The sequence below is a fragment of the Sceloporus undulatus genome, unplaced genomic scaffold, assembly GCF_019175285.1.
Source record: "Sceloporus undulatus isolate JIND9_A2432 ecotype Alabama unplaced genomic scaffold, SceUnd_v1.1 scaffold_16, whole genome shotgun sequence".
NCBI lineage: Eukaryota > Metazoa > Chordata > Lepidosauria > Squamata > Phrynosomatidae > Sceloporus > Sceloporus undulatus.
Window position 1 is genome coordinate 3109677 of NW_024802938.1, and position 18308 is coordinate 3127984.

Consider the following 18308-nt stretch of genomic DNA (forward strand, 5'->3'; position numbering starts at 1 on the left):
CCTCTACATATGTCAGCCTACGTCACCCATCAGCTCCAAACAACATGGCCAGTTGTAAGCTGTTGTGGTAATTGCAGTCCAAAACATTTGGTGGGCCAGTGTCCCCACTTCTGGTGGAGAGAGGAAGAGGTTCCATGCTTCTCTGGGGCATCTTTGGGACAGGGCTGGGTTTTGTTTCATTTTATAAAAAAAAAAATAAAGCATTTAAAAATTTAAAAAACGTAGGAAAAAATAAACGACACCCATTTAGCCACTTGCTAATTTATGTCAAAAAATTTATTCCACCAATCTCTATACAAAATTATCTGCAACCATTTATGTAAACATGCATCACAATTAACGTTTTATTTACATTGCTAAAACATATTTGATTCAAAACTCCAGTCCACCATAATCCACAAGGGGCTGACTTGACCATGCCATGGATGTGAACTGAAAGAATAGCTGGGCAGATCTATGGCATTTCAGCTTGTTTCCATTAACATCATCTCACACATTTTAGCTATTTGTTATGTGTACCTACATACTAATACTTATTATTATTATTATTATTATTATTATTAAATATTGCATGCTTAAGTGTTTCTCAATGAATGCTATGTAAACTTTTAAGAATATTTTAAGACTATATTGGCATTAGCTATAACATCTGGAGTTTTCAGACATTCAGCATATATTGCATGCATCATTTCTAAAGGAGTGCAAAGACTGAAAAAAAGACAATCATTTCCCAAGTATATGATCAATTCATCCCATCTTTGCAACATGTGAAGAAGGTTCTGGGTGCAAGCCACAAGGTCATTCTCCTGAGCAAACACTTTAAAAAAAACAAGAGCTGTGGAAGAACTATAATAATCTGTGTCCACAGATCCCATGGACTCCTGAGGAATTGTGCCTGTTCATTCAGTGATTAACCAATAATTACCAAGATTTTAATTATATTTTTTTCACTAAATAGTACATCTAAAGACTGCAACTCAAGATAACAAATTAGAGAACTTGAACCAAACGCTTCTAATGTTAGGAACACAAGAGTCCTGCTAGAACAGATCCTAAGACCTATCTCAAGGATGGAATCTGTATGGGGCCTTCCAGATTTTGTTGGACTATAGATGCCATGATCTTTCATTATTGGCTACCCTGACTACAGCTGATAGGAATATCAGTCCAACATCTTGAGGCCCACAAGATCCCCACTCCCAGGTTATATAGTCCAGTATTCTGTTTCTCAGTCCTGATCAAAAGTTTCTGGGAAGCCCACAAACAGACATGAGGGCAATAGATCTCTCCCACTGCATGTTACTGCTGATCCTGAAAGGAGACCTGCTCCAGTTGGTCATGACTCACAGGCATTGGATCTTATCTTTCTAGCTGTCATGGCTCATAGTCATTGCCAATCTTATCTTCCATGAGTCTTTTGCTTGTGATTCAAGAGGTACTTGTACAATTTCTATGGAACTACAGGAGGCTAGCATGGCAGACTTGTGTGCAGATTGCAACACAATTGGGAAAAGAACAAGCACAACAATAATTTGGATCCAGGTTTAGTAATACCTAGACACACTGAAATCAATGGGATATCAGTTAAGTCCACGGCTAACTTAACCTCCTTTACATTCAGTGTGTCTAAGCGTCACCAGTCTACATCCAAACCAATTCTTAAACACTGAATATTTCTGTCAGGTAGGCTGCAATCTAGTGCACATCTACTTAGAAGTAAGTCCCATTGAATAATAAGCCCACATAGGGTTGCACAAAATTAAGAATTAATGATTTTTCTCATCCAAATGTGTTGAAAGGTTGTTAGATGGGAGCACAGCAGTAAAACCTTGACTTATAGCACTTTTTCTAGAATTTGCTTTTAAAGGTGGGTGCATTTCAAAACAATTGCCAGAATCATATTGGGACCTTATGTCATCTGCAGGGACTAGAATTGTGCACTTGCATGATGTAATATTCATACGGAGTAGAGGGCTGCTGTTATGTTACTACATAGCAGAGCTGGCAAAGTGCCCAATGCACATACGTGCATGATGCACATTATTATGTGATGTGATCGTGCCATGATTTGCATTGCACACTGATGCACATCATGCTGAGATGAATATTGAACATCAGGTGCTCGTGGTGGTGTTCTGCTATGCATCTTCATAATTCAGCAAAGGGGTTTCTTAGTGCCTCTGCTACATAGCTAGGCATAAGTAAAGTTACATAATGTAACAAGTCTTATAGGATTCCAGTGAATAGCTGATCATAAAAAGCCTGTTCCTCATACTGGCATTTTTCTATACCAAGCCAAAGACCCAGCCTGGTTTTATTTGCACAAACATTCACAAAAATGTCTACACAAAAATGTAGGGTGTGTGTGTGTGTGTGTGTTTGTGCTTTGAAGTCCTGAATTGGGAAACATCTTTCAGTGGTTGAACATATTTTTAACAGGGTATCTCAGTGGGTCAAGATTCCCTCTCATTGAGGTGAGAATATTTGTGAGCATACTTGTCTTGGATAATCAATGTGGCCACTGAAGACATAACTCCTTCTTGAAAGCCTTCCAACATTGTCTTTATGCTGCAAAATTCAGTTTCTAAATGCCACACAAAGGCTTCTGTTTCTGAAAGCCTAGTGTCAGTCTACAGTACATCTGACCTATCCAGAAGACAGTTTAAAGCACTTCCTAGGTTCTGGTACACCTGCTGCTCTTATTGTCTGTATACATTAAATTCATGTACAGTATTTGCAGACATATGAACAGAGAGCGAGTGAGAGAGAGAGAGAGACAGCACATTAAACCTGGCACTCCAACTCAAATACAGACAAGGTTTCTGAAGTTGAAGTACAAACTATAGAAAATCACTGACTAGACCACAACAATGGATAACCAAAAACAAGATAATCTGTACATAGCTAATTTGGATTTTGAGGCAATTTGGAGTTTGAGTTAGATGATGAATAGTAACAGGAGCGAATATTAGACAATGGAACTGAACCAGAGGAGGGATATATAAAAGATACTGATGGAAGAAGATCTCATTTTGATTTGCCTGTTAGCACAAAAACACTCTAGTTCACATACTGGTGGCACTGTCATAACCAGGCTGGGAGATCAACCCTTCTTCAGACTGAAAAGGCTGCTCTTGCATCTCAGCAGGACACTTTCTTTGGCACCCGCTACTCACAAAATTCATACCTACGTGCTTCTGAAACAATCTTATTCCCATGTCTACACTGATTGCTTGGTCAGAAGTATTGAAAAGGCAAGGCAGTCTGTTACAGGGGAAAACAAAGAACAGAACCCTTCCCAGAGGTTAGAAAAGTTATTTTAGACACCAGCTCTACAAATCCTGCAGCAATCATGGCCATGCTGGTTGGTGGATCTGGATAGCTGTAGTCTAGAAAAGTAAACTTCCAAATTCAGACCCTTCATGTTGTCTCCCAAACCCTGGGCTGTGCTCTCTTTCTCCACTGCTTTCAGCAACATTATTCTCAATTCTCAACGTTACATTCCTCACTTGTATTGTTTTACCATTCAGTCTTCAGTAAATGGAGATATGTTATAACTTCTAACAGTTGAATGAAAAACATAAGTAAAACAAAAACAAAAGCAGAGTTTTCTTTTATTCTGTGCCAAAGCTCAGAGATATTACAAATGCATCCACTACACAGTAGGTCACACAATAGGTCAGTGACAGTGGCAGGTTATTGTGTCAATCAAGTAATAATTGTTTCAGTCAAGCAGGTTAGAGTCCTCATTGCTGACAAGGACACTGTCAAGGGCTCCTTTGTGAAAACAATAACAACAGCAGCAGTAACAACACAGTCCAGTCTTGCTTCTGTGCTGTACAAAAAGGAACTCAGAAGCATGGGCTTGAAAATGTACTCTTACCCAATCTTATTTTCCTTCCTCACATGCACAGAGATGTTGCCGTAGCTTGAGAGCGTTCAACTGCCAAAGAAAGAAAAAAAGAAAGAAAATAAGTTAGATTATGATCCCACCACCAGCTTTGACTGAGTCCCTTAAATGTCATGACTTAAGAGGAAATTAAAACAAAACGTATAAACATCTAGCAGCAGCCAAGCCAACTGCTTATCCAGTTTGTTGGCAATGGATCAGGGACAAACGGGGCTGGGGGTGAGGATCAGATGCTGAGCAGGAGATTTAAAAAATAAACAGAGAACTTTCATAATGCGAGCTCATAATGAGATCTTATTAAGAGCCTACTGACATGAGGGTTTTATCTCTCTAAGGGGTAGAATGATGTAGGAAGACCCAGGCAGCAAGGAAACTACAAGAAAGCTGTAAGTAAAACAAAAATGTGGATATAACAGCCAGAACCCTGTTGGTGGACTATGCCAGGTGGTGGAAGGAGGAAAGAGAAGTAAGGCATTGGAGGAAGATGTAGGTTGTTCAGAGCCAGCAGATTTTGTCTGCTTTCCATTTCTCACCTGGAGCCTGGAAGAAGTGCATAAGGCTCCAGATGATTGCTGCATCTAAATGCAGTTTTCTAAAAATCAGTATATGCTAGAACAGCCATCTATAATCCAATAAACCTAACAATAACTATGTGGGTACAATTAGTACTTTAGGAAATAAATAAACCAGAATCATAGGGGAGCGACTCACAGGCAGCAATCAAATTACAGATTAATAAGCCTGGAGAAGGGCTGTTACTCCATGAAACAACAGATATTTTTCCAGCAAAAAGATTCTGAGTCCAATGGCTATCAATCCCAGGATTGGGGAAAATCTAGTACGATTTTTTGGAGAGAGTGTTATCTATGTGGACAATATATACCAATTAACTTGCTATAAAGCAACTACAGTGGGACCTTGGTATCCACTGGGGGTTGGTTTCATGACCCACCCATCCCTGGGGATACCAAAATCTGTGGATGCTCAAGTCCTATTAAATACATAGTGTAGTAAAATGGTGCCCCTATATAAAATGGCAAAAGCAAGGTTTGCTTTTGGGAATTTATAATTTTAAAAATATTTTCAAGCCATGGATGTTGAACCTGTGGATAAAAAAATCATGGATGCAGAGGTCCAATTGTGCCAGTCTCTGCTATCCTTCTCCTCCTGTCTCCTATAAGATGAACAGGAGAAGCCACAATGTGGCTAAAAGTGGGCAGCGGAATCAGCACAGGACTTGTCAGTTTTTATTTAATGGCACCCCTTCTTTTCCCACCATCACTGGAGTAAAACCTCCATGTCTAAGGGGCCATATGATAACTGTTTTCAAACTTTCAAGTATCTATATAGAAAAGGGAAGAAAAATGTTTTGTTTTGGAGAAGGCTCCTGATGGCCCAATACAAATGGAATTGCCATCTACAACAACAGGGTGTGCTCTCCTATTGTGAATCAATTCTGCGCAAGAATATCTGTTAATGCCGTGAAAACAGAACAAGGCAAAGTCACAACTTTTCACTTTGTTTGCAGTGTCCTAAGAATTACTGGTATGGCCAGCTCCCTCCCCCCAGCATTAGATCTTCACCTTTGAGTTTATGTAGAGACTATATTTTAAAGCACAGCAGGCAGAGGACTGCCATACTTCCTTTGCTAACTGTAGGATGCCACTTGATCTGTTATCCAAGCAAAAAGACTCAAAAGTGAGAATCTCAAGAAAACAGCCCACAAGTGCAAGTCTGATCACAGCAGATTTAATTAATTTAATGTAAAGAGCTGGTAAACATTTAGCAAAAAATACAGAATGATTGTTAAATACCTTAAATTGCCCTGAAGAACTGCAGGCTATTCATATACCTGGTTGCCACTGTTGGTCACTAATGCTGCAAAACTATGAATATGGAATCTAGTCCTGTCCTATCACAACTCACTCTAAGAGTGAACATATATTAAGAACAGCGAACTAGGAATTCTGATGCTATGCATAATCAGCAGTGCTTTTGTATATGACAACTCCAAATTAACAAATTAATCTGATTTCATTAAGTTGTTTTATCTGAACCAAGTGGTAAGGAGATCCCCCCAAAAGACTTTTTTTTTTAAAATCTCCTTTGCTAATTTGACATTACACACCCTATAAACCTCTCTAGGCTTTGTCACCTGTCAGAGAAACATTCACCATGTCACAACATGCTGAACAGCTACATCATTGGAAAAAGCAAACACCAGGTGGGTGGGTGGGGGGACCCCAGAGACATAAATAAAGAGTTATAACTGTATTTTGAGAGAAAACTATGTACAACTTTTTCAGGAATTATACACTGTATATTGTCATTTTGTTTCACAGTAAGATAACAAAGCACTGTATGACACTCTGTAAAATATATACTAAGCTCTATAAAATATTAGTCTAACTATTATTTGTCAAAATCCTCTGCATAGAATACAGTAAACAAATTCATCACATGTTATGAGATGCACAGCAAAACAAAAGATAGGACCTTGTTCTGACAAAGAAGTGAACAGCTCTTTAATGAAACAAACACGTTGGGGCATTTCAAAAGACTATTCTTTTTTCAGTCTGGCAGGTATTGGGAAATTAACAAAATTTATTCATTAGAAAGTATAAATTTGCTGATACATTTAATGAAAGACTATTTAGTTTAAATCACATATGAATATTATGGCATACAACACTATTCAAAGCCTTCATTCAGCAAGGAGATGTTTCACTGTATTTGTTTTTAACATCTGCTCATAGTTGCATTTGTTTGCCTGGTAGATGTTTTACATAGGACAATCTAAACTTTACATTGCAGTATTGCTTAGGAAAGCAAACTCTGGAACCGAGAGCCAGTTGCTTTTGAGTGCTTTCTGGAAATGAAAACATCAGCACAGGTATTAATCAAGAAGCACAACAAAACAGTCCAGTATTTTCAGACACCTTATAAAGCTGCTAATATCGTCAACAATTGCACTATTAGTAACCTTATTTTTAACTGAGCCTGACTGTTCTGAAACATTAAATGGCTCATATAGTATACTAGTATCAAGGAGGCTACGGACCTGAACCTGCAGGATCTAATCAGAGCAGTTAAGAACAGGGGAGCCTGGAGATGTCTCATTTACAGGGTTGCCATGAGTGAAGGCTGGCTCGAGAGCAGTTAACAACAACATTTATACTAGAATCAGAACAAAGTAATGACTGCAAAATAAGCATATCTTTAAAACTAAAACATACCTGTAGCACAGACCCTATTTTCCCTTGACCCCTAAAATATGGTGTTGATCTTAAAATATAAATTTGCAAGTTAGTCAAAGCAGAAAGTTAGCTTCATCTAAAATGAGATGGGGAAGCTTTATGGCCAATGAAAATGATAGCAGCTGTAAAGTTGAGGTCTTACAGAAGTTTGAAAGATGAACATTAGATGACAAACTCTATGCACAGTTACACAGGAACAGTGCCACTGGGGTACTGGAACGTATTTTCACATAAACATGCATTGTTAAGTTGGTACAGTAAGTTATACATGTTTTATCGGACAGCGAAACCAAGAATCGGACCTACTATGCAGCTTACTAAAAAACTGATAAAGCATCTCGGTTTAAACTGGACCTCTATTAGAATTCTGTTAAGAGCAGATTGGCATCACAGTTTAGGCATTCCAATAGGTTTAGAAGAACAATATATTTACTAGATATCTTGTGCCATCACAATGTCCTCAACAAAGTACAGTGTGAGATTGTGATTTTCAGAAATTTTTCTTTATAAAATTGCATAACACAAGACATGTGCAGCTGTAGCCATGCACAGGTTAATAGCAGAAAACACACTCACATGTTTATCTATATGATATCATATCCCAAGTAGACCTGATATCTCTATTCACATCATTGCATTTACTTACAAAATATGAAAACTTGGCTTCTCAAGGGTCTCTTTAGATTAACATTCAGATTACAAACAGTCGCCCCTCCAAAGAAACCAAAGCACATTTACTCACAACTTTGGCCTCACATTCATCTGCATCAGATGAGGCAGTGTAGTGGATTTTTAACTGGGCTATTTCAGATTTCATGTTGTGAGGCAGATTCACAAGCTGAATGCTCAAAGTTGAAAATAAAGTTATAAAAAAACTCCTTTGCTCCCAAAGATAGAAAACTGAAATGTTGAGGGTTATGCTAGGCTAGAACCATTCTTCCCAATATGACAGCTTTGTTTATGGGGGCTTATAGGAGCATGTTCATTCATGTGAGCCTCCCACCTCATTATGAAACTGGAGCAACCCTACTTTACCACCTCATCTGCTGCTTGAGAAAACTAAGGCCAAGGATACACTGACAGAACTTGCTAGTCAGATTGAAGTTCAAAGCACACTTTATTTGTAAGCAAGCCACCATACTGAATTGGATTTATTTCCAAGAAAACATGGATAGAGTTAAGCCATATCTATACTTATAACGCAGCATATCAGTGCAATGCATCAATTGTGATGAAGGATAAACACATTTTAAGGCAAGCTGACTTCAACAGGAGGGAATTAATCATTTGCCTAATTCTCTCCCACTACAATGCATGGAACTTTAAGATTATGTAACTAGGAGTAAGACCTATTGAAATCACTGGAACTTACTTTTGAGTAAATATACCCAGGATTGCACTGCATAAATGTTTAACTTTGGACAGAGCATGCCCATTACTTGGCAGTAAAGGCCACCAATAGCACTACCTATTTTAAAAATAGTCAACTGAGAACTATTGCAGCAATTTAAAAGATCCTCACTTAATGGCATTGTTAAGAAAAGAATATGAAAAATTACATTGTATAAGGAAGGAGACAGTAATTCACATGCAGCTTAATAAACAATTGCAAATGAGAATAGCGTTTTATCTTTACAGTCTCTCTGAGAGATAATCTACATCGGTAAAGATGCTTTCAAGCAAACATCTCAATAAATGAAGTATTTGGCATTTGCCAAAAGTTTTGTACAGAGAAAATGAGTTTATCACATTAGCAACTGCAGTATATTAATTCCATATTGTGCTTCATTTTCAGATTAGAATATTGAAATAGCAAACTTCAGTGAAACAGACACTCATGTAAGAACATTTATTGAATTATTTAGCAGTTCAAACTCAGTTCATATGAAGTTATACGGGTTCATTTTTCCTTTTGCATTTTTTAAAATTCCTGTTTTCATGTAAATTGCAAGTGCTTATACCTTTTACCAACAGTAAAAAACTGTACTGAAATCTTCAGTTTCTCCCTACATTGTGTAAAATCATCAAATATTTGCATGCTTGCATTTTAACTTTTTTTTCTACAAAGAAAAACCTTTTTTTAAAAGGTGAGTTCTCAATACATATGCAGTCTACAGAAGTTTTTGCAGCACCAAAAAACCCAAACTGGTACTGATGGATGAAACATTTCTCCTCCTCAAAATGTGAGGCAGTCTTTGTTATACGGTACTTGTTAATATGCATGCCTTCAAGATTTAAAAACATTAGCAGGAAGAGGATACAAACACCCTCTTTATTATTATTTTCTTAGATGTGAGAAATCGCCAAGCAAGAACCGGCAGCAACTTGCAAAGCAAACAGGCAGGGAGACAGACACAAAATGGAGATTTCTTTCCTTCTTTTCTTTTTTAGTTTTTTAAAAACTTAACTTTTTACCATGCACAATTGACTGTGGGCAATAATAATCATAATCATAATTGCAACAACAACAACAACAACAGCAACAACAACAACAAGGTGTGAATTTTGTGGCACAGGTAGGCATAATTCTCTGCACAGCACAGATAAGTCTGTGATGTCTCTAAGGTGTGACAAGGGGTAGCAAGCATGTGGGGGTTGAGGGAATAAAGCTAAGAGTCTACATCTCATGCATTGCTATTGTGCGCTGTGGCTGCCTTTCCCCATAGAAAGCTTCTTCAGACATCTGAATTGGAGCCAAGGTGTGTCAGCCTGGGATCGGCGTTGATCTCATACCTGTAGTGATATCCCTCCATGTGGTCTCTACAGGCATCCCTGATATTGTACATCCACTTTTTGATCCCTTTTCGGTTCAAGTATAAAACCAGGAGGAAAATGGCACCAATGAGGGCTAAAACTATGCCAAGGAAGACGTAAGAAGTCTGCAGCTGAGCCTGGTCATCCATTGGCTCGGGGCAGCTCAGGCCTGAGAAATCAAGGCTCACCAAGGAGCTATTCTCCATCTCCTCAGGAGAAGAGCACTTGAGAGACGCTTTGGCCTCCACCTGGTCACTTTCCTTCAACCAGTTCACCATGTCCTCGATGTTGCAGTCACAGACCCAGGTGTTGTGGCTGAGGTTAAGGCTGGAGAGCCAGGGGAGGCTGCGGAGCTGCACAAGGGTGCTGTTCCTCAGGCACTTGAGGGAGTTGTCTCCAAGGTTGAAATTCTGCAGCTGGCGGAGACCCCAGAAAGAGACGTTATGCAAGCCCACCAGGGAGTTGTTGTGCAGGTCCAGCTGCCGCAGGTTGGGCAGCATGGAGAAGATGCCTGCTGGCAAGTAAACCAGGTTGTTATCAGACAGGTACAGGTGGGTCAAGTTCAGGAAGGTCCCCCTCTGGAGCAGCTCAGCAATGGCTGCCACCCTGCTGTTATTGTAGAGGGAGTTACGCAGATTTAGCTCCTCCAAAGGGCTGCTGCTGCCATTGCCAAAGGCTTCGGGACTGATCCAGATGAGAGTGTTGTCACTCAGGTCCAGGCGCTTCAGGCTGGACAGTCCAGCAAAAGCCTCTGCATCCACTTGCTCCAGCTGATTACCGCTCAGGTTGACGCTGCTGAGCTCCAGTCGGAGCTCGGAGAGGAAGGTGCCAGATGCGAGGTGCCGGATGTGGTTGCCAGTGAGAAAGAGGTTCTGGACGTAGTGAGGCAGGTTTGGTGGGACCTCTGTCAGGTTCTTATTGATGCACTTCACTGTCTTGGCTACCTCAGAGCACTCGCAAGGCTCGGGGCAACCAACAGGCTGTTGAGTCAAAACCCAGCCTGAGAAGATGAGCAGGAGCAAGAGGAGCAGTTCAAGCCACCAGGCTCCTTTCCTTTCCCCAATTGGCGTAGGGGGTGCAGAGCCCCAAAAAGAGCACCCCAGCATCACCGCCTTTCCCAGGAGATGCCCTCACACTGTTGTTTCTTCTGCCAGGTGCTCTCTCTTGTTTCCTGGATGAGCTGTGATGCTGGCACCTGTGTCAAGCTGAGGAGGAAAGCCTGGAAAGAAGGGTTCGCTTCTGGGTACATTCAATGCCCTTGGGAAAAGGAAGGTGCCAAGGAAGCCCTTCCCTTCCTTCCTGGCACAGAACACCATAAGATGGTGGCAGCAGTAGCACCGGAGTGCAGATCCGAACCCCTCCCAGAGTGTCCAAAGCGCTTCCTACTTGTGTTTTTCCTCCACTGGGGATCTTGATAGCTTTCTTTTCCTTCTCAAGTCCAGCCACCTCTGAAAGGAGAAGAAAAGAAGGAGGATGGAAGCCACAGAAACAATTCACACCACGTCCTAAGAAAACCAGTCTTCTCAGACTTCCTCCTCCTCTGAACACAAGTTTGTGATCCTCAAAGCCATTCCTCTCACCCTGAGGGCACGTCTGCCAAGCCAAAAAAGCCAGCCCACTCTCCTCAAGTAGAAGAACTGAGCTGTCCATCTCAGAACACAGTTTGTGCATGGCTTTGCTTTGATCAGACTCTGTATTGTGTCCCATGCTTGTCACTGGATAGCAGTGATCATGCTGCCTGAGAAATAAGTCTGTCTGGATTGTCTTTCTTTTCCTGCCTTGCAAAATAGGTCAGATCAATTTCTATCAGCCTATCAACATTTGATGAACTTCTCCTGAAGTCTGAATTTTCCCTTCCTTTCTCTTTTTTTCCTCTCTCTTTCAAGAAGAGTAAGAGAACTTTGTCCAAAAAGAATGCATTTGTGTACAAAAACAATGTTTGTTTTCTAGATTTTGGAGACAAAAATGATTGCCAGGCATCTCTCTGTCTCTTGCTGAAACACAACACTGTGACCTTCCTTGAATCCAGCATGGTAATTTTATACAGGTTGAGTCTCCCTTATCCAGAATTCGAAAATCCAAAATACTCAAATATCCAAAATTGTCCATATGGCTGGCTAAGGTAGTGGCATCTTTGCTTTCTGATGCTTCAGTGTACACAAATTTTGTTTCATTCACAAAATTATTAAATATTGTATTTCAAATTACCTTCAGGCTATGAGCACAAGGTGTAAAGCAAACACAAATGAATGTCATGTTTAAACTTGGGTCCCATCCCTAAGATGTCTCATTGTTGTGTGCCCTCATGTCGTTTGTGACTTATGGCAACTCTGTCATGGAGTTTTCTAGGGACTCGGAGCATGGGACCTGCCCATGGTCATGCAGTGGGTTTCCATGTCCGCATGGGGATGTGAACCCTGATCTCCAGTGTCGAAGTCCAATGCTCAAATCACTACACTATTCTGGATCATAATGTATACTGTATATACTCAACTATAAGTTAACCTCATGTATGAGTTGATGGCAGGTTTTGGGGCTAAAGTTATGGATTTTGATATGACCCACAGATAAGTTGAGGGTAAAACTTAGGGCCATGTAACAAAGGATTGAAAGGATAAAGCAAAGTAAAAAGCTGCCAAAGAACTTAGAAAACTCTAGCAAGCACAATTTTTTGTGTTCACACTCAAAGCTGGATGGATGAGAGAGGAGAGGTGGATTGGTGCTTCCAGGACAAATTACACTCTTGCCTTTCACCAGGAGATGGTCCCTTTTTTAAAATAAGTGTTAAAGTACAGCACTTATATTGACCCATGGATAAGTTGACTCTGTTTTTGAGGTCAATTTTTACTAAAATTTCTAGACTTATACATGAGTATATACAATATGTGAATATATCATTATTTATATATAAATATTCAAAAACCTAGGAAAAAAAAGCCTTGAAATCCCAAACATTTCTGGTCCCAAGAATTTCAGATAAGGTAGACCTGCACATTTCACTTTACCAATGCCTCTTTCCTAATCATCCAACACCCACAAAAAACTATCTGCATCCAGACGTCAAGACCATACCTGTTTTGTACACCAGACTACACCATCCTTTGTTACCCTCAATCCCAAGGCATTTTAAAATCGTAGTTGCATGTCCAAATGGACGTCTAGCCCTGACTTTTGGGCAGCCAGCGGAGACAAATGGACACATACAGTTTGATCGGTCAAACTGCACACAATCTCCACTCAGTTCCGTGCCCTCTTCAAGTTACTGTTTGTTCAGAGGATGTTTGCCTTTACAAACACAACTGAGAGGCTCTCCCAAGGTCACCAAGTGGGTTTCCATGGCTGAGCGGAGATTCGAACCCAGGTCTCCAGAGTCATAGTCCAATGCTCAAATCACCACACCACCCTGAAAGACCCCCAACAACCCCCAAATATGTATCTTTTGCAATGCTACGGACATTTTAAAACACATTTGCAACTCTTCTGTCTTGGTTTCTTCCTTCTTCTTTTTACCCCCTTTTCTTTTGAAGGAATCCTGTTCAAGGCACCACCTGAAGGTCAGGATTGTATGTAGCAGAGAGGCTTCTACTTATGAACCTTTGGAACGGGAGGATGGAGACCCAGAAACCAGTTAAAGCCCTCTCTTTAACCAGTACAGAATGGGTCCCTCCAGCATTCTTTGATGCGGCGGGAAAAATGGACTAACTTCAGGAACTGCAAAAGGGAACTTTGAAAGAGTTTTCTCCATCGCAGGACGAAAAGATCAGGAAAGTTTTACTCCTGCAAAAATACTTTCCCCTCTTTCCTTCACTTTCCTGCCCAAAAAAAAGAGCCCTGGTTTGTTGTTGCTGTTTGTTGTGTGCCTTCACCTCATTTCAGGCAAGGACTTCTCCTGGGGTTTACCTGGCCAGATTTGTTCAGAGGAGGTTTGCCCCTGCCTTCCCCTGAGGAGGAGGAGGCTGAGAGAGTGTGACCCGCCCAAGGGCACTCAGGGGCTTTCCGTGGCTGAGCAGGGAAGCCAGCCCTGGGCTCCAACACTCCAACCACTACCCCACACTGCCCTTTTCTTAGAAGGCAACTTATCCTGGGGGTTTTCTTGGCAGCATTGGTTCAGAGGGGCTTTGCTGAGTCTGCATCTCCTTGTGAGGAAACCCCCCCCTTGGAAAGATGCCCAGGAATAATAATAATAATAATAATAATAATATTTCACACCCGCCTCTCCCCATGGAAAGCACCACAAATATGCCACCCTTTTGGGGGTGTCCAGGGTCCTCCTTTTCCCGGACCGCCTGCCCTTCTCACCTTCCGCCCAGGAGGAGCTCCTCCACCAAGCCCTCTCTTGGGAGCCTGGCGAAGTTGGCACTCAGGCTGAACTTTCCTCCGAGTGTCTGTCAGTGTGGCAAGGTCCTCCCTCCTTTCTCCCCCTGGGAGGTCCTCCATTTGGGGCTGCCTGGTCCTCCTTTGGGGGGCTGAGGAGGAGGCCCCTGGCCGCCCTGGGGGAAGCAGGGAAGGGGACCTGGCCAAACGCAAAGCCCAGGACCCTCCTCGAGAAAGAAGGGCTGCTCCGGATGGAGGACCTTTGGGGATCCCTGCTGGAGAGAGAGAGAGAGAGAGAGAGAGAGAGAGAGAAGGGGGCCCCGGGGAGGGAGGGGGCCCTGCCTTACTTGGCTCTGGCTCTGGCTCCGCCGGGCGCGCCTCCTGCCTGGCTGCTTTCCTGCTGCCAACTCCAGCGCCCAAACTGAGCCACTGGCTCCCCAGGAGGAGGAGGAGGAGGAGGAAGGAGAAGAAGAAGAAAAAGAGAGAAAGAAGAAGAAGAGGATGTAGAAGAAGAAGAGGAGGAGGAAGAAGAAGAGGGCTAGGGAGAGGAAGAGAAGAAGGAGGAAGAAGAAGAAGAGAATCAAACCCTGGTCAACTGAGTTTATCACACGCCGGGACGGATCCCATGCAAAAATGGGATTGAAAAATCTGGGAGGAAAAACTGCCAAAGTGGGTTGATTTTCAGACACATTGGGCTTAATAAGCAACAACATGACATTAACCTGGATGGAAAGTCAACAAAGCCCACTTCTTTTGACCTTCGGGATTTTCCAAATGTAAAAAGGACCTGGTTTTGTCTACTTTCCATTCAAGTTACATTAATGTCGCATTATTGCTTTTTAACCTTACACTGTGTAAAAATCAACCCACTTTTGTTTTGTCCACTTTCTGTTCAGGTTAACTCATCTGAAAATCTACCCTCCTTTGTGGGTTTTTAACAGTTTAAATCCAGTTTCTGCACAGGATCTGTTCCACACAATAAACTCCTTTGCCCAGCACCCAAAGCACTCTCATCACCAGCTGCTTTCTCTCAGCCTCAAAGGTGCTACAAGACTTCTTTGTACTCTGATCTTCCAAATTAATCCATCTATGGAGATTATCAGATGGAGGGACATTGGGGAAGACAAAGTCATACTGCCAGCAAAGTTGCACAACCACACTGAAGATTTTCAGATGACATCACGCTTATCCAGGATTTAACCCATGAAGATCCAGGAATGCTCCAGCAACAAACCATTCCCGGGATTTCCAGAAGTATGCCTTTTACTCTCAGCTCCCCCCCCCCCCCCCCCCCCCCGTCTTTTATTTAAAATGGCAAAATCAAGGTTTGCTTGTTGAAATGTATATATTAATATTTTCAACCCGTGGATGATTGAATCTGTGGAATAAGAATCCGTGGAATCAGAAGGCCAACTGTACACCAAAAAAGCCTTATTTGTATAACTGAATTCTTACATTACTGGAAATAATACCAATAGTTACACAACTTTGTAGGAACAGGCCAGTGGATTTTTCAAAATAAATAACCCTTTTTGGAAATAAAACAACATTTTTTGGGGGAAACAAATGAACTTGATGCTCCATTAACAATACAAAAACATAAATTATATTGAGGTCTAATATCACTTATTTCAAAAAGTCACAAGTTCTGTACAATGATGTTCAAAAATCATATTCAGTCTTCATATAGATGTCATAATTTTACTCAGAGTGTGAGAACTTAACTCAGGAGTGTTTCAAGCTAAAACATCAACACAGCGCTCGCTACGCAACTCAATGCTTCTAGATTTATATATGCTAATAGACTGGTTGTATTGTTTGTTTCTTCTCATTTGGATTGTTGAACAGACTGTCTTTCAGATCATTTCCTCCTCCAAATCATTTTCTGTGCCCTCTGTCCCTAAATCCAGGCCTTCCCTGTAGGCTTCTCTGTTACTTTAAAGTGTGTGTATATGTGCCTTCAAGTTGCTTGTTGACTCATTAATTTCAGAGGGTTTTCTTAAGCAAGGGATATTCAGAGGTGGTTTTGCCAGTTCATTGTATCCCATCAAGACAGTTCCAAATTAAGGCAATCCTATAAAATACAGCCTACAGCACCTAGTGTTCAGTGGCAGTCTCCCACCCAAGTATTAACCAGGGCTGATCCTGTTTAGCATCCAAGATCAGATAGGATCTGGTGCCCTTAGGGTATTTTGGCCTGCTTTAAAGTACTGAAGTATATTTTAATTTCCTTCTTTGGGAGATCTGTTTCTACCGCCTAGAAGCTACTGAGTAATAGTTTGGCCATATACTCATAGTGATCCAGCCACTTTATTTCATAACAGTGTTACAAAACAATTTTATCAACAAGAGTCCTTTAAAAAATGCATTGCAATTGGCAGTTTACTGTAAAAGGAAACACTCTGAAGAGTGAGTCGGGTGTATGCTGGCTGACTGGGGTGACCTCTCCTTTTCAGCTGCCTATCTGTAATCATAGGCTGGATTCCTAGTTACACAAAAGCCCATTAATGCTGTCCTGTCAGGATCCTGGCCCACTGAGAATTAGCTCCGTACTGAGGCCCTTTGTGGTTGACATGGAACTGATGCCAGGGAACATCTGCGCTGGCAGATTGGGGACATAGCCTGGGTGGACTGCAGTGTTCTTCTCTTTTTAGGGCCCATGGGGAACACTGAAAACCAAGCTACGAAGAACCAAGTCCTAAAGAAAGGTGACCAAGTGCAGCTTAGAGCAGGGATAGGGAGAAGGGAGATTTGGGCCAGAGCTAGCTAGCTAGATAAATAGATAGCTAGATAAGATGGATAGAGAAAGATTTTGAGCTAGTGGCCATGCTGGTTTGGGGATTCTGGGAACTGTAGTTCTAAAAGGTAACTTTCCCAATCCCTGCTCTGGTTAATTTGCAGCAAATTAGCAAAGACTTTTGGACTGTCAATTGGTTGACAGTCACAACGGCTATAAAACACTTTTTTCTCTCACTTTAACCTAAATTAGGCTGTTAGAACCCCTGATCTGTTGATTCATTCTTTGGTTTATTTGTTTTTCTTTTTCTGAGTAATTTCTCAGTCAAGTATTGCTTACCAAATTCCCCAGTTAACTAGTGCCATTCCTTCTGCTGCAATTTTGTAAGTTTCTGCTAGTCACCGTTTTGCATCTGCTGCTCTTTAGCTGGTCAGTCGTGGAACTAGTAAAAACATACCGCATAGCCCACAAACCTGAAATGTGTCTCACTTGGGTTTAGAGCACAGGAAACAGCCCCCCCCCCAACAGCTGTGAAAAAATAGGTGTACCAAGCTACAACAACTAGGCCTTACATCTTCGGCACAGCTAATGATCACTTCCTTTCTATGTGGTTACTATATGCTTATGTTTACTTTGTCCCAACTGGAAGCCCTGCTACTATGTCAGTCCACAGCACAGCTTTCACAGGGTGACCAGATGCCCTAACAGTAAAGAAGGACAAGACACTGTAAAATACCGCATTCAAGAAAAATGTAGGAATTCACAAAATAATAGCTAAAAATAATAAGCATACTGATTTGGAAGATAAAGACTGCAGATTCAGTGAAGAAGAAAATTATTAAGGTTTATGATCTTTCGTCTCTCTGCTGACAAGCCTGGTTATACACCCTGGCAGTACATCCATTGACTTAGTTGAAGCACACAGATACATCAAATACAGAAGAGCACAACACTGTACTCTTTAAAAAGTCAACAAAGCAAGGTGAAAAAAAGACAATAGAGCCAAAAGGTGCCAAGTGTCTGGAAAGAAATGTGTAGACATACTGTATTTCCAATAGCAGTTCTTCAGTTCCTCTTCGCATCGCACCAATAGATCAGAGCAGGCAGTGTGATACTCCTTGATCCCTACAAATGCTTTCTGGTCTTATTTGCTCCTACCTTGAGCAATTAGGACATTTGTTGTTGGTTTTAATAAAAGTCCTCTGTCTTTAACACCTGGACATCCTTAAGGATAACCCTTTTATGCAATGAGAACAATTGAGAAATACACTTTTCGGAGAAATGGCTGTGTTAGTCCAATGTGCAAAAAAATAAATAAAAGTGTGTGTGTGTGTAG

At 41.3% G+C, this 18308-nt stretch overlaps 1 protein-coding gene across 3 annotated transcripts; it reads right to left on the bottom strand.

The window, feature by feature from the left end:
* Nucleotides 1-258: 258 nt before the first annotated feature.
* On the bottom strand, nucleotides 259-14671 carry LOC121917387 (trophoblast glycoprotein-like). 3 transcript variants are annotated; one of them, XM_042443327.1, is made up of 3 exons: nucleotides 14583-14671; nucleotides 9901-11369; nucleotides 259-3943 (listed from the first exon to the last, which is right to left on the bottom strand). In XM_042443327.1, the coding sequence occupies exons 2-3, from the start codon at nucleotides 11025-11027 to the stop codon at nucleotides 3940-3942; spliced, it is 1131 nt and encodes a 376-aa protein (XP_042299261.1). In that variant the 5' UTR covers nucleotides 11028-11369; nucleotides 14583-14671; the 3' UTR covers nucleotides 259-3939. The 3 variants fall into 3 exon arrangements, with proteins under 3 accessions (XP_042299261.1, XP_042299259.1, XP_042299260.1); XM_042443325.1 differs by lacking the exon at nucleotides 259-3943 and having other exon boundaries at nucleotides 8099-11369; XM_042443326.1 differs by lacking the exons at nucleotides 259-3943; nucleotides 14583-14671 and adding an exon at nucleotides 12994-13150 and having other exon boundaries at nucleotides 8099-11369.
* Nucleotides 14672-18308: the final 3637 nt, after the last annotated feature.

What these genes read in the sequence shown, in the direction of transcription:
- LOC121917387 (XM_042443325.1), bottom strand. Translation starts at nt 11,027, where the DNA reads ATGCTGGGGTGCTCTTTTTGGGGCTCTGCACCCCCTACGCCAATTGGG.